The sequence below is a fragment of the Photinus pyralis genome, unplaced genomic scaffold (genome assembly GCF_008802855.1).
Source record: "Photinus pyralis isolate 1611_PpyrPB1 unplaced genomic scaffold, Ppyr1.3 Ppyr1.4_LG6, whole genome shotgun sequence".
Lineage (NCBI taxonomy): Eukaryota > Metazoa > Arthropoda > Insecta > Coleoptera > Lampyridae > Photinus > Photinus pyralis.
Window position 1 is genome coordinate 22,202,369 of NW_022170663.1, and position 15,486 is coordinate 22,217,854.

A 15,486-nucleotide genomic window follows, 5' to 3' on the forward strand; every position below is an offset into this window, starting at 1 on the left:
ACGTCTCCTTGTTTCAAGTTATGCTACATCACTTCTTCTTTACTCTACTTTCATGCTTTGTTTACGTTCTTTCACACTTATTTTGTGTTCCTTCTCTTCTACATAATTTAAATAGGACCAACAGACGTCCGTTTATATCGATACCATTTTCCTTTTCTCCGTCTTGGGTTATTCGATGATTTATTGCACCACCTCTAGCTTAAACATCTGTGTTTTCTTATTGGCGAAAAAATATCTGGAATGACACGTGCTTATCCTGAAATTAATTAGTCTGCGCAGCGATAGCGCTCTTATCGCATTAACCGGAAATAAACTTTCTTTTAACACGTAATTCCTTTACAATTAAATAAACAAAATACAGGCGATTGTTTGAACAAAATTTCCAACGTTAAATAATTCTCAAACAAAATCACATTGACATCAAATTGAAATACCATGATCGAAATTGTGTTTCTGACATTCTGACATCAAAGAAAATTGAAATTCACACATACAGGGTTACCCAACATTACTGTCGATGCCGAAGCCAACAAAACGACCGATTGACGTGGTTTACACAACAGCATCTGCATTTTTCAATTATTTTTGCGTAACTGTAATCGCGCTATTTTTTGCGCTTTTCTTTTTCAAGGTTGTTCTACATTTCCTCCTTTATTAGTACTTCCTTCTCACTGTTTCGTTTTTTCTTCACGCGTTTTTCACGCTTCCTTTACGGCCACCTTCTTAAAGGACCATTTGTTACGCCTTTTTCAGACTTCCTTTATGCTTTCTTTTTATACTTTTTCTGATTTTCCTTTCTAGAAAATTGTAATTCTGCTGGTTGGGAAAAACAGCTTACAGCTGGTCTCCGCCAGGATAATAAAGTATTATTATTATTATTTATCCTTTTCATATTTTTCTTCATGCTTCCACTGCGGTTTTTCACACACTAGCTTCGTTCTTCCTTCACTACATCTTACGCGCGTTCTCCCTTCATGTTTCCTTTTTGAATGTTTGATCCGTTCCTTTTGCACTTTTCTTCTTTGTGTCTCAATACGTTTTCTGCAATTTACCGCTTCTGCCATCACTTATTCTTTAGCTTTAGATCGAGCCAAAACAACGTACCTACTACCTGGTCCTGTTTTGAAGTGTGGACGGGGTTGAATTATAGAGATACTGTTTTTGAGAGTAAAACTGAAAAGAGGGGGGGGGGGGGAACACACTATAAATAACAAACTATAACTGCGCGACTTCTTTTCGAGATCAGAGTGATGGGGGGGGGGGTTGATTTTATCTTTCATGGTATTCTCATTATCAGTATCAACAAAAGGAACTGTTCCCAACCAACTACCGCCCTTTTTTCTTACCCCTTTTCAAAATAGGAGGAGGGAGCGGAACTGGACAGTGTCAGAAGAGGTAGTACTCATAAAGGGCGGAAAGATCGTCTAGACGAGACATCTGCTGGCGATGTAAAAGCTTAATTGTGACTATTTTCGATGAATGTCTCCATTCTTTGCCCTTGAAATGTAAGTAAATGATAGGGATAGTAATTATCTGCAAGAAGAACCGCTTTTTGTCATCTAATAGCTCTTTAGTCACAAGCTTCACTTTCTTCAATTTTGGATCATATTTTTAGTGCTTGTTTTTTAAGCTTCAAAGAAATGTTTTCTTCAAGTCTTCTTTTTTTTCACATTTCCAAAAACAAGAAACAAACAGCAAAAATCCATTGCGTTTGTGTAGCACTTCGACCGTTTTACATTTTAATTTCTGTAATTAAATAAAAATGTGGAAGAGACACAAGCTTGAAGCTGTCTAAAATCTGGGCATATCCTTCTTTTATTAAGAAAAAAGAAAAATCAATTACAAAGATATGAAATATTAAGGTAAATTTGACTAACAGTTGTAAGAACATACATAACAAAATGGGAGTGCCAGAAGAGGAGGCAAAGTGGAAGATCGTCGTTTGAGGTCTAACAGATAAGTGTCTTATTCTGTTTGGATGTTGGATGGGTGGTGACTACGTATTCCCGTTTCGGGTCGGGTCTCCAAACGATATTAACAAACTTTTCCGAAGCCGAATGGCAAGTATGAACTTTGACGAACTGGAAAGTTTCCCAGAGATCACTTGACATTACGTGTATGTTCGTTTCCCACGAGATCAAAGTGCGCAGCTTTATGGAATGTTGAGCCACCGATTCTCATCCCAAATACGTCGACTTTGTGCGATCAACGATCTATAATTTAAATTATAAAATCTAAATCCCCCAACTAAACTAGACGCTATAGAATACATTGTAGTATATGGCTGTGGCCCCACGTTGGGCGCCAAATAATAATGCAGCAATGAAGAAACTGTACAAATTGTTCGGTTGGCCGTCACTGAGGATCACGGTACATCAGGCCGACAGATTGAACGAAACGTTGGTTACGTTGGTATACCAAAATGAACCTTTTCAGTAGACGAAATGTCCATTATTGGCCTGGAACCAATCCACGTTTAAACAGAACGTTAAGACATCAACACTGTTTTGGTTTTAATATGTGGGCTGGTATTTTGAGTACAAGGATTTGTAGGACATTTACTGCAAAACGATGCTCTTGCCCCTAGCGACTGTTGGATACAGCAGGATGGTGCACCTGCACATAATTGCAGAGCCGTTGGGAATATCTTTCAATGAGATTTCCAGAAAAAGTGACAACAGCTTATTACAGACATAACAATATAGTCGAAAAGAAACTGAAATATAATGACTTGTTAGGAATTCCAAGAGCACTTTTTTTCGAAACTATCCTCCGTTGCATTTTCCAGTCCGAAAAATACAATTTCAATCTCGAGCAGTCAAACGGAAAGGACGATATGATATACGTATTCCTGTCGACATAATAAACCTCTTAAGCGTATATACTCGAGGATAATATAAATGCAAATGGCGTGCGTTTTTTTTTAAACCAAATAATTGAAACACGGCATTATGGGCCTTTTGTCATTCTGCAATTGTTAGGATGTTAATGAGATGGTATCGTGGCATGACCGCATTAATATTTCACATGCATTATTATGATAAGGCAATACGTATTCCGCATTTTCCCAAGTCTGGGCGCTATCAGTGATTAATTAAAATTATCACAAGCTTCCCGACTTCGGTTGCAATATCCGCATTCGTGGCTCTTCGGTATCATATACAAATGCAAGCAGCAATTTGCGTCATGAATAAATAAGAGGTAGTGCACAGGAAGCGGATTCAGATACGCTGAAGAGGGTAAATAAATACACCGTCGATGTTTATTCATAACTGCAGCAGTGCCTTGTTTAGACAAAAACGACCACTAATTTCGCTAAAAAGCGCGCTCGATATTTATACGTCAGAAAAGAAAAAACTTCACCGACGAGAGAATGCCAGTTTAAAATGAAAATGCGTATAGCGAGAGCAAGGTTGTCATTTCCATGTTCTAGTCCTCCTGACTTTTAGTCCTGGAGGTACGTCGCTATAGCAACATCGGGAATAGAGAAATGAACGCAGACGCACTTGAGAATTTTCTCTTTCCGCTTATGCATAGCGGGAGAGCAAAAATATATACACGACGATGAGGATGCAAGAAAATCTTCGGTAAAGGACGACAAGGAATTAATTACTTATACTACATCAAAAATTAACGTTTAACACATTTACGCGTTATCATTTAACACCCATTAATTTCTTTTGATAATTATTCATAAGCGTACCACTTCATTAAAATGTAATATGGCTACTCTTAATTTAAAAGCTATTCTTCTGAATTAGCGGCACTCGTTCTTTTGCTTTTTTATACGCTTTTTAAGCAACTTTATTGACCACTTCTAACGTTTATGCAGTCTATTATTGAACGCTACGTAATGAAAAAACCACCCTCTTAAATTTTGCCTTTTCTCTTTTTTCACAATGCAAAACGATATTTTATTGGGACCTAGTTGGGGGGTGTTTCAAATGAAATTTTAGTATTTTTAGTGTTTATCTGTATCGACTAAAATGTAGTCACTGATTGAATTCAATACACAAGGACTGTCCAACAAAACATAATTTCAATAGCCCTGTATATTTTTGTAGTTTTAACTAAGCAGCCTAATTACAAAAATACAATATTGCATAACAATAATTTCATTCTGTAATAATTACTATTTTGCATAGGAAAATCTGAACATGAGAACTCTATCTGGGTCGTACAGTGAATGAAATAAACACCAAATTAATTGACTGACAATGGCAAAAAAATTTATTCCGAAACACATACGCAGAAAATCATCAAGAAAAACTTGAAATAAAGCCCATTCGTATTTTTACCCCACACGTAGGTGTTCGATCATAAATTAACAAGGAGTAACTTAGACTTACTTACAGTTTTTTTAATAATCCATAATCTGGTCGTAACAACGATTTGCACTAACACAACAAGATACGAAGAATCGCTTACGATTTTCAGTAGGGGAATTTTTTTTTTAGCTCGCATTCGGAAACCAGACTAAGTTTTAATCCGGCTCATATTCAATAGAACTTGATCCTTGAACTTGTAGAAATCAATTGGCGAATGTTTGACATCGCGGTCTCATCATTCTCGAGTTAGACGAGGAGACGGACAAGACCGTTAAAAACACTCGTTGACAGCATCAGGAAACTTCGTCACACTCGAGCTCATATGACTGTTCAGACGGTAAACACTTTAACCTTTCGATATTCGTTAATAAGATAACGTTTGAAAACGGTTTCGTTATGCACTACACCTTCTTTTCCAAAATCAACGTATTTTTCTTCCGTAACCGGACAAACCGCATTAAACTTTGCACGAACTTAACTGCATTTGCATAGATTATTTGGATTGCGCCGAAACTGCGTCTTCAAATAACCAAAAAGGCCAATTATTTGACAAAATTAGCGTACAGATACTCTTTATCCGTCGCGAGGTCAACAGCCGTGTTTTTACCTTATTTTTTTCTATTTAAAATAACACCACCTCCACTAAACCATCATACTCTTACTTCCGTCAAATTCAAATGTAACGCCCGCTCTTCCTCCTCTTCGATAACAAAGTTACGCGCAAAAGAAATCGTGCATCGGCAGCCTTTGTTATGAGTGCCTAACGTACGTGCGTCTTGAAATCTATTAACTTGCACGATAACAAGGTCCTTATCGCACACGATCAGATAACACTTAAATTAAACTGACACGAATGATAAAATTTAAATCAGAAATTAAAATCAATTCTAAAATGGAAAACATTCCCATGAAATAAACTAATTCTGCTTATTCATCATGAAATCGTCTAGATTTAAATTAAATTGAAACATTCGCATATACAGGGTGACTCGTTATTATCTTCGGTATTATTTCAGTCTAAAGGATTGCTTGTTTTTTAAGGGAAAAATGTAAATATATATTATAAATAATAAATTACACCTTAGACAAGCTTATAGGATCTCGTTTCCTTCCTTGGTTTGACATGTTCAAAAATTCACAGATTTCGCAATCCTTGCAACCATCGGAGGCATTGGAAATAATAACCGTACAACGCCATATGTAAAACATAAATAACCCTTGCTGTGAAGAACTTCTTAGGAGATATATTGCTGTGGCCCCACGTTGGGCGCTAAAAAATAATGCGGTTTGCAATGGCGTACGAATTTTTATGGTCTTTCCTCGTACATCTACGGCATTTGCAACAAATCAAAATCCGAATAATGGCTCGAAATTAATAATTTAAGAGACGCAGCCTCAATTTATTTCCGTAAATTCTAAAGAAATCAATTACACACATTTTGTTTAACACCTGAGGTAAATTATGGCACAAATAAAAAAAAATCTGAACATGAAAGCTCTATCTGGATCGTAAAATGGATTCAAATAAACACAAAATTAATTGATTGACAAAAACATTTATTTCAAACTCATACGCGTAAAAAGTAACCAAGAAACACCTAAAGAAAGGGAGCCCGTTACATTCGCCCCGCACGCAGGTGGTCGAACAAATACACAAAGAAAGTCTTAAAATCACTGACAGTTTTTCAAACAATAATCCCTTAATATGGAATAACACACTGGCTAAATTGACACAATTAGTAATTTTCAATGCGATGGCTTTTCAAAAGGGAAACCACTTTGACTTTAATTACGCCAAAGAAACTTCTAACAATCTCTCGCTGTAAATTGTTTTTTAGACAACAACGTTACTTCTTCCGTAAACTGGCAGACCACATTGACTTCTCGCAGGACTTTAACTTCAATTGCTTGTGCACTGATTAATCGAATATCGACGAAACTGCGTGTTTAAGCAAACAGGGATACCGATTACTTCGTAAAATTAGCGTACCAAGGAACACACACTCTTTGACCCTTCGTGGCTTGAACAGCCGCTTTAGGCTAACCTGCTCGCTTTTTTTTCCATATTTTTGCTATTTAAGGTAAACCACACTTCATTAGATTTCGACTTCTGCCAATTTCAACAGATCAACAAAACAGACCGAGACGCACGTTCCCACTTACGCTAAAATTAATGCACAATTTAATTAGACCCAATGACATTTCTTATCACAAAACGACGAGATAGTACTTAAATGCGTAATTTTACATCTTATAATTTAAATAACAAACATACCCAAAGAATAAAATTTAAACAAAAAACATAGCTAAAATGGGCAGCTAAATACCAAGATAACAAATTCCGATAAAATAAACCAATTCCATGCTTATTTGTGATTGTAATCCTTCAGATTTAAACTAAATTAAAATATTACACATACCGTCCTTACCTTCGGCATTATTCCACCCTAAAAACGTCAACCTGACGTTGTTTTACACACCAATATCTTTAAATGGTCTCTAAAGAATTCTTGATGAAGACCTTTTGGAGGGTTTTTAAGCTAGTGAAATCCTTTAAAATTTTTCACTAAGAATGCCTTTCTTCTCTTCTTTAAAGAATGTCTAAAATCTTCCAAACAATAAAAGGATCTAAACATTTCCGCAAGAGCTCATAGGTTGATATCTTTAGGAATATTAAAATTACTTCAAACAAAATTAATGTGCAAATTCCCAAAAATAATCGACCACAAAAAATATCAGCGCCAAATATGTTCATTGAATATTAAACTCCAAAACTACTTTGAGAAATATTGTAACAACTCACATGGGAATATTGGGAGACATTCATATTTTGTTCAGTATAGGAAAATTTACACATGTGCCGCTTTGTAGCGAACGTCAACGAAAATATGTCTGGCGATATAGCCAACGATAACAAGAAACGTATTGCGTAAAGCAAGCGCGATTGTCACTTGTCTCTTGGAACCTAAAAGTTCTGTTCCGCTCTTCCGAGCACGTAACAAAAGTGCAAGTTTAGTATTCGTTTAAAACGGTACGCTAGTCGAGATCGTTTTGCTTAAAAAGGAAGACCCGTTTCGGTGTTTCTACTGGGCGATATTCAAATAGCGAAAGAAGTGGGAGAGCGAAAGAGCCTTATTTCAGATCGCGCGTCGAAACGTACCATTTGGGTGCGTTTTCTACCGTTGAAGGTTCATTCTAAGTTGTGTTTCGCGTACCATTTTGTGTAGGAGAAATTTTATTTGGTGCATTTGCGAGAATTTGCAGTATTTTGCACTATACGAGCATAGTATTTTGGTTTAATCAATTGGTATTGTAAAACACTGAAATTCTACTACAAATAAATAATGTGACATACAAAAAATTAACAGATACACGTAGAGTAAGAGAAATTCTTCTGCATATGCGATAATAAGATTATTATGAGAGGGAGTAAATTTTTCTTTTGTTTTCAGGCCGGAAAAATGGGTCTGGGACCGACGCATCCGGGAGCGGCATTACCGTTCTTTTGTCACAACGGTGACCCATTGTCGCAACCGCCACCCGCACATATGGGAATTCCACCATACCAGTTGGACGGAAAGGCCATGGGTGAGTTCAGCCCCGGTGACTGGAGACGACTTGGGCCGCTGCTCGCTGCCACAGGTATCCACCCAGATCTTTTTCTGGTGATGGTGTCGTTCACGATGATATTTACTAATATTTTGTAATGGTGGTGGAGGGCAGTAGGCGTTGTGTACTTTTTGGGTTAACAACTTGTTCCTTCGCGAATTGACTTGCGTATTGACGTTAATGACATAATAATCTGCGAGAGGGCCGTTTCCATTTACAAATTGCCGTATTAAATATTTCTGGTGATCGGAGAAGGGCGCGTCCTCCTATTGTGGGGAACAGTAATATCGGCTGCTCATATCAACAAGTCCCATTGAGAATCGTCGTGCCATGCGGGTTCCATTGTGATCATCCCTCGTCAGTCGAGTTTGTATACAACCTCGCAAAACTAATATGAATCACGGGGAGCGCTTTTACATCTAAATATATTAAATGATACCCACCCCCGCGAACGTTATTTTTTCAAACGGAAGGGAATTGACGAAATTAATTAACGTGCATGCAAACCACCGTCGTCGTTGTCGTCGTATAAGGCATATTCACGGTGAAAACACAAAACTAAATTCGCAACGTACTCTCAAACATAGGGAATAATGAGCAATTAAATTATTCACAATCCGCAGCTACCCAATTATCGTTTTCTGTAGACGTTGCGACCACAATTTCAACTCGTATTTGTGTCTACGTCGTCGTTTTGCATTGGATTAGACCTATCGCGATGGAAATAGGAACGAAGCCCAATTATGTGCTAATTGCTCTACGTGATATAAGAAATACTTAGAATTTTAGGTTTGAATTTGTTTTCAAACGAAAATCGAATACATCTCTCAATTATTGTTGTACCGATAATTAAAACAAATCGCACTAACGAAGACTCGGACGGGGAAGCTGAGGGGAAAATTAATCATTCTCTTTTGTGTTTGGCCTCACGAAGCTCTATACATGCCTGGTTACCAAGTTTAGATAATGACCACTTTTCGTCGGTGTATCTTAGGCACCAGTTCAAATTACTTATTTTTAAACACCGCCACTGTGTTGCTAAAGTGAAGAACGGGATTAGTCTCGAATCAGAGCCCATGAAGACCACTCTTGTGTATGGTGTCAGTCAACTACGAAATTAAGACAGTAGAGGTCCTTTGAGTATTAGAGAATTTTAAACCAGACGAATATTTCATTGGAACTGGTATCAAGATAAGGTGAAGAGCGAGGATATCGAGGAAGTTGAATCAGAAGATTGAAGAATCAAACCTGAAATGGACTGGAAATTATTTTCGAGTGTGTAAAATGACCACCAGGTGGCGTAACAGGATCAAATACAAAATTTTAATTTCCTCCGGGTTTTTTCTAATAAAGTGGTATCAAAGGTAACCGAGTTTGAGTCCTGATACAATACCCATTCTTTTTTGTTTTACTTTTTTCTAATTTGTGAAATAAAGTGGGGAGGGGGGATAAATATTGATTTCTCAAGTTTGGCTTAACCGCAAACTTGGTCTCGTGTGAAAGAGCTTTATTTGTTCTACCAACAGCCTATTTGCTTTTATATCAGGTAATTTTACGGTCGTCATTAGATGGCATAGCCTCATATGGGGGAATGGAAATGATACGCTTATCAAAATTTACGTACTAAGGTTCTACTTCACTCATATCGCCCCATTCGGCATTTGACGAATCAATAACGGGCACGGACCCAGATAAAATGCTCCTTACCCTTCCGATGGACGAGTTCAAAAGAATATTGCTGAAGACGAAGGTTCCAACGACCCAACCAGCAACCTCTCGGGTGGTCTTACGGTTATTCAGCCAACAGAGAGACTCTAAAATGGGTTTCCTTAATATACGGTCGTAAGTTCTCAATACTCCAAAGGACTGTTAGACACTCACGTTCCGTCGTAGAATATTTACGCTTTCGTTTGGTGAGAGATCGAGATAAATATCAAATAACTTTTTCCTTTTCTCCTGGCTTAGCACTGCCCCTACACCAAACGCACTAGCATCGGTTTGAATTGCGAACGGCCTATTGTAATCTGGACATGACAAAATCGGAGCAGACACCACTTAAGTTAGTTATCCTGCGCCTCAATCCATTTAAATTTTGAAGATTTTCTTAGCAAGACGTTACCGTAAAAGATGTCAACGGTCTAGTATTCTCGGTAAGAGGGATTTGCCAATAAACGGACCTTATTTCCAAACTGCTTAGAAATCTGACATCCCGTAGACGATTTAGGATGTTCGAAACGAGCGGCAAAGGATAGGCGTCGCGCCTAGTAAGTTTATTGAGTTGACAAAAGTCGACATAGAATCTCCATGATCCATCCTTTTTTAACTATCACAATCGGGCTACTCCAAGAGTTTGGGGGCGGGGCCTTTTAGTCATGGAGCGCCCGGGGCCCTTACCCACCCAGTCCGGCCCTGCAAGTCGGTGCAACTAAAAGACGCTGTCGTATGGCCAAAATAACTCTCAACACCCTGACATGGCCTACTAATCCAGTTAAATTGTATTTTTGCCAGGAAAGTTGTGGGGCAGTTTTGATTTCTTTGATTCTATATGTTTTTTGGGGTGCTGAATCCGAATCTGAGGTTTGCTAACAAAATTTCATGACGCAACATTGAAAAAAATACAAAAAAAATTGAAAAAGATACTTTTTAGCAGTTTTGTGCTTACAACTCGAAAACTATCAACTTTTCGAAAATAACCTTTCTATTCGAAATGAAAGTACATAAAATTTATTACAAATTCACAGTTTTTTTCCTCGATGAACCGTTCGGGCTCAAGCGCCAGTTGAAAATTGGCGTATTTCGTTAGTTTTTTCGCACTAAAACCCTAAATTAATATTAAGCGTTGTCAATAAGTGAATTCCTTGCATTTACCTACTATTATTTGAATTGTATATATGTAAGGGTAGTTTCTTCTCATTTACATGACGCTCAAGATGTTTATTATAGTCCAGAATTGTATGAAAAGTTAATTTCTAACAAAAAACAGTATATCATATTATATTATTTATCATATATAATACTTATACTGTGCTATCTAAAACTATTCTCACTTTCTTCCGAACCAGATAAAGAAATCACAAGGCCCTACCGTAGCATGTTTGGATAATTATTGTTGAATTTGGGAAAGTTGCGCTGCGGTCATTATTAATTCAAAAAATTCAACTGGCAAAAGGGGTATATTGATTTCTTATTCAACAGCATTATCCCTCTTGCCCCGGTGTTCTGAAGAATGACGTACTCTTCGGAGCTTAAATTTGTCTGTTAACAACTGAACCCGATTTATTTCTTTTCTGTTTACATGTTAACGAGCGACAAAAAGCGAGTTCATGATTTTGGACTGTCCGTCCGTCCGTCCATATGTGTAACTTTGTGAGGGTGTGTATGTATGTGTATGGGAGGAGGGCCTCGAGACTGCAAACGCAGGTACACGGTGACGTAATGTGCCTCAGCTCATCTGTGAAGGAGTGGGAGAGTTTTATATCAGACGGAACAGTTATAAAATCTTTTGAGGAGACCGGTAGACAATGAAAAGTACGGAGTTATATTTGCACAGAATAATAATAAATAATAATAAAATATGAGTATTTGCGGATACAGCCAAAATACGCCAATTTTCAACTGGCGCTTGAGCCCGAACGGTTCATCGAGGAAAAAAACTAAACAATGGAATCTGTAGGAAATTTTATGTACTTTCATTTTGAATAGGAAGGTTATTTTCGAAAAGTTGATAGTTTTCAAGTTGTAAGCACAAAACTGCATATAAAATCAAAGAAATCAAAATATTTTTCAAAACATATAAAATCAAAGAAATCAAAACTACCCCACAACTTTCCCGCTAGATGCCCGTTTGAGAACAAATGGCCTGTATTATACATCCTGGTCAGAATTCAAATTTTGTTTAGAGTTCACGGTTTCTAATAAATTCCACTCTTTTGCCCTTAGATTCGGCACAATTCCCATTCAGAAATCAATCCTCAGTATTAGAAATTGACCCAAGGACTCGAAGAACTCCCGCACTCTCACATGACTGGCCATTTGCAAAAGTAATATTTGAGAATTCGGACTTGTAATGGCAATTCTGCACTCCTTCCTTTCTCCCCAATCGCACCTTCTAGTGGCATCTGAATCGAGTAACCCTAACATTTCGTTTCTTAGAAATTGACCATGATATACGGCCTCTCATCACCCGGGAAACTATAAAATCTAACAAACACTTCTCTCTATTGACCTCTGGAAATCTAAGAGATGATAGTTATCAACTCCATTGCTCGTTTTTTACCTAGATTGGCGGCGAGGACACTCACGAGCTGCAACATCAAGCTTACCACAGGTAAAGCAGTGCTTTCGAAGCGATCCATCACAAAATCTAGCAAGGTGACGATTCTTCAGACAATTCCAGCAATTAACGCGGTTGTTTTTGGTAACCTCTAGTCAGTGCATGTTTTACTTATGCATATACGGAGCGATCCAAACTGAAATACGTCGATTTTTCTTCATTTATAGTATGAACACCCTCTAACACCCTTTCTGAGTTATAAAGCAATTTTCAGGGGGGTCCTGCGTCATCTTGTATGACACGGATCATGACAGGAAATAAATTTAAAATTTTGATAATACATTCAAAGCTCTACTTAGATTGCAATAATATTGCTAAACAGAGATTAAATCCCTTTCAAACCAGGCACCACGAGATCTCCTTTTTAATTTAAAATTTTGAGCGGTTGCTTATACTGTATGCGGCAAAATAAACGGTACTGAAATTATGAAACGTTCATTATTTATTTTTTATTATTTATGTATTTACATTATACAGCGATACTCCAAGATAAGAATCTAGAGCATGGGGAAATCGAAAACCGTAGAAGATACACAGTGGGTTAAATTCGTAAGCGTATTTTAGGGCTTAGTAAAATGATGTTTTAAAAATTCAGAAATTCCGATCAGGTCCCATTTCCGATCCGAAGATATTCGAAAAAAACCGAAATTAAACATACCTATTCGTTTTTATATCTTCTGACTCTGTTTAAAAAGATATCAAAAAACAAATGACACTTCCGCGTAGGAACTTTTTAAGCTCTACAAGATGGAACTCACATTTTCACTTGGCTCGTTTTTGAGAAACCACCATCAACTTCATATTTTGATCTGGACTGGAAAAAGGTATGTACATACTGTATTGAGTAACATTTTTTTATTACGAATACAACGATGTATGTGCTGGGCCAGAAAAAACAAAAATGAATATGGATAATTTCGGGTTTTTTCCAGTATCTTCGGAACTGTTCGGAATTTCCGAATTTTTAAAACATTATTTTACTATAAGCTCTAAAATACGCAACTTTTTTCGAATTTAACCGACTGTGTATCTCTTATGATTTCCGATTTCCCCGCGCTGTGTATTCTTATGTTGGACACACTGTGTATAGCGCAATGTTAAAGTATAGCTACTTATATAATGTAAGGTACACATAAATAATAAACGTTTCATAAATGCAGTACTGTTTATTTTGCTCCGCATACCGTAATTCAAAGGGGGGTTTTGAAGTGGGAAGGGGGGAATAATATTTTCACTTGTCCAATTAAGCATAAAAATCGACTTGTTTCAAATACGACAATGCTAAAAATCAATTTATTTCATATACAGGATCTTTCTTTTAAAGGACAATTAGCCTTATATGGGAGAATGGACGCGATACGCTTATAAAAATTGACGCACTAAGGTTCACGACCATGAACTACTTTGTTAAAAAAGGGCCGCTGTCTAACTTCCGGTTGTACCGGAAATAGGTACTGTATTTTAAATGGCAACCCCCATTTTTTATTTCACATTTAGATTTCAGTTCAATTTTGGGGGTAGGTACCTATAAAAAATGCAGGTTATTCGAATAATCATAATCATTTTTCATAATAATCTACAGTCTTCACAAATTGTACTGCTGTTTCAGTTTTCTAAAAAAAAAGGGGGATTTTTTAATGGAATGTCCCTTTTTTTTGATCAGATATTAATTCGGAACATTTTCTTTCGATTGTCCTGGCATTGTTTTCTACAATTGATAATTTTCAAGTTATTTACGTTTTTCTTAGTAAAGTATTGTTGTATATAAATCAATTTCTGTCTAACCAGGCAGTAGTGTTCTTTTGAGTTTCAGATTACTTGAACTTAATAATAATTTATGGAGAATGTCATAAGAACGTGAATCGTACTTTAGATTTATTCAATGCGAGTTTTCTCACAATAAGAAGGCCAACCTGGAAAACTTTGAATGTCGTGCTGAAAAATTCGGAAAGTTTTACTGCCAAAAGGGTTAGGTTAGAATACCGTAACAGGAGACATAGATATGGTAATCAATGTTTTGGCATTTTTTTAAGCTCATCATAGGTGGTTTGGTAATAATGGCCTACACATGTGGCCCCCCAGGTCTCCGGATCTGATACCTTTTGGGGGCAGATTAAACAAGTGGTCTACAAAAATCCGATCACAACAAAAGAAAATATGCTGGAACTAGTCCATAAGGCCTTCCGATCTTTAACACCGGATCAAATTAGGGTAGCAGGTAGAGTCCGAAAATGCTTGGAACAAAATGGGAATAGGGTTGAAGGCGTCTCTTAATGATTTTTTTAAATTTTGTGTATTGACAGTTAACTAAGTTGTAATTCCCATGGCAACGGCATTCATTTTGTTCAGAGCAATCATGATTTGTATTAAAAATTACTTTATTGTAAAAAAGTGTAAATAACTTGAAAATCACCAATTTTAGGTATAGGACAATGTCATATGAATCGAATGAAAATTTTGTCTAGATTTAATATTTGAAATAAAAAAAGGGACATTCCATTTGAAGAACTTTCAAAAACTGAAAAAAATATTCATATAATTTGTGAAGATTCTGTATTTTTTTGTAAAAAATCATCATTATTATTCTAATAACCCCCACGTTTTTATTGTTCTACGTCTAATAGTCACTGTGTTAAAGTACAATTTTTTCTTAAAACGGTTAAAGATGGCCATAGATATTGTTTAATAAACTGACCGTTATTTCTAAAAAGGAATCTAAATGTGGAAAAAAATGAGGGTTGCCATTTAAAATAAGAAAGTTGGTACGTACCTACTTCCGGTAGAAGTTTTAGAAAAATGAAACTATTTTTAAAAAGTAGTTCATGGTCTCGAACCTTTGCGTGTAAATTTTTATAACCGTATCTTTTCTACTTTCTTATATAAGGCGTACCTTTAAAAGAAAGACGATGTTTATGGACCGCTCTGTATACATGATTTTTTTGAAATTACAGTAGAGTTAAGTAAAGAATTCATTGGCCGTAAAGACAATTTTGGCTTCGGATGCTTTGTGGCCAGAAACGTTAAGAATGTACAGGCGTTCATTGAAGATAAAGGAAAAATGTAGAGTTTTTTTCTTATGGATTCTGAGAAACACATTTGATCGCAGAGTGATTTAAAGCGATTGGTTTTTGTTGAGTTGCGATGAATTTCGCAAGACCTCTTGAAGTGGCTATAATTCTCTCAGTAATTGAAAAAAAATCAAATAAACTAGTCGGA

General features: G+C 36.6%; 1 protein-coding gene across 6 annotated transcripts in view; it reads left to right on the forward strand.

Moving 5' to 3' along the window:
* LOC116175025 (protein pangolin, isoforms A/H/I/S) overlaps nt 1-15,486 on the forward strand; it is a 308,557-nt gene that overhangs the window by 258,168 nt on the left and 34,903 nt on the right. For 5 of the 6 annotated variants that reach the window (XM_031493070.1, XM_031493071.1, XM_031493065.1 and 2 more), the window contains exon 4: nt 7,781-7,970. In XM_031493070.1, coding sequence (XP_031348930.1) covers nt 7,781-7,970 — 190 coding nt within the window. The remainder of the gene's footprint in view (nt 1-7,780; nt 7,971-15,486) is intronic. The other variant, XM_031493067.1, reaches the window with a different exon arrangement.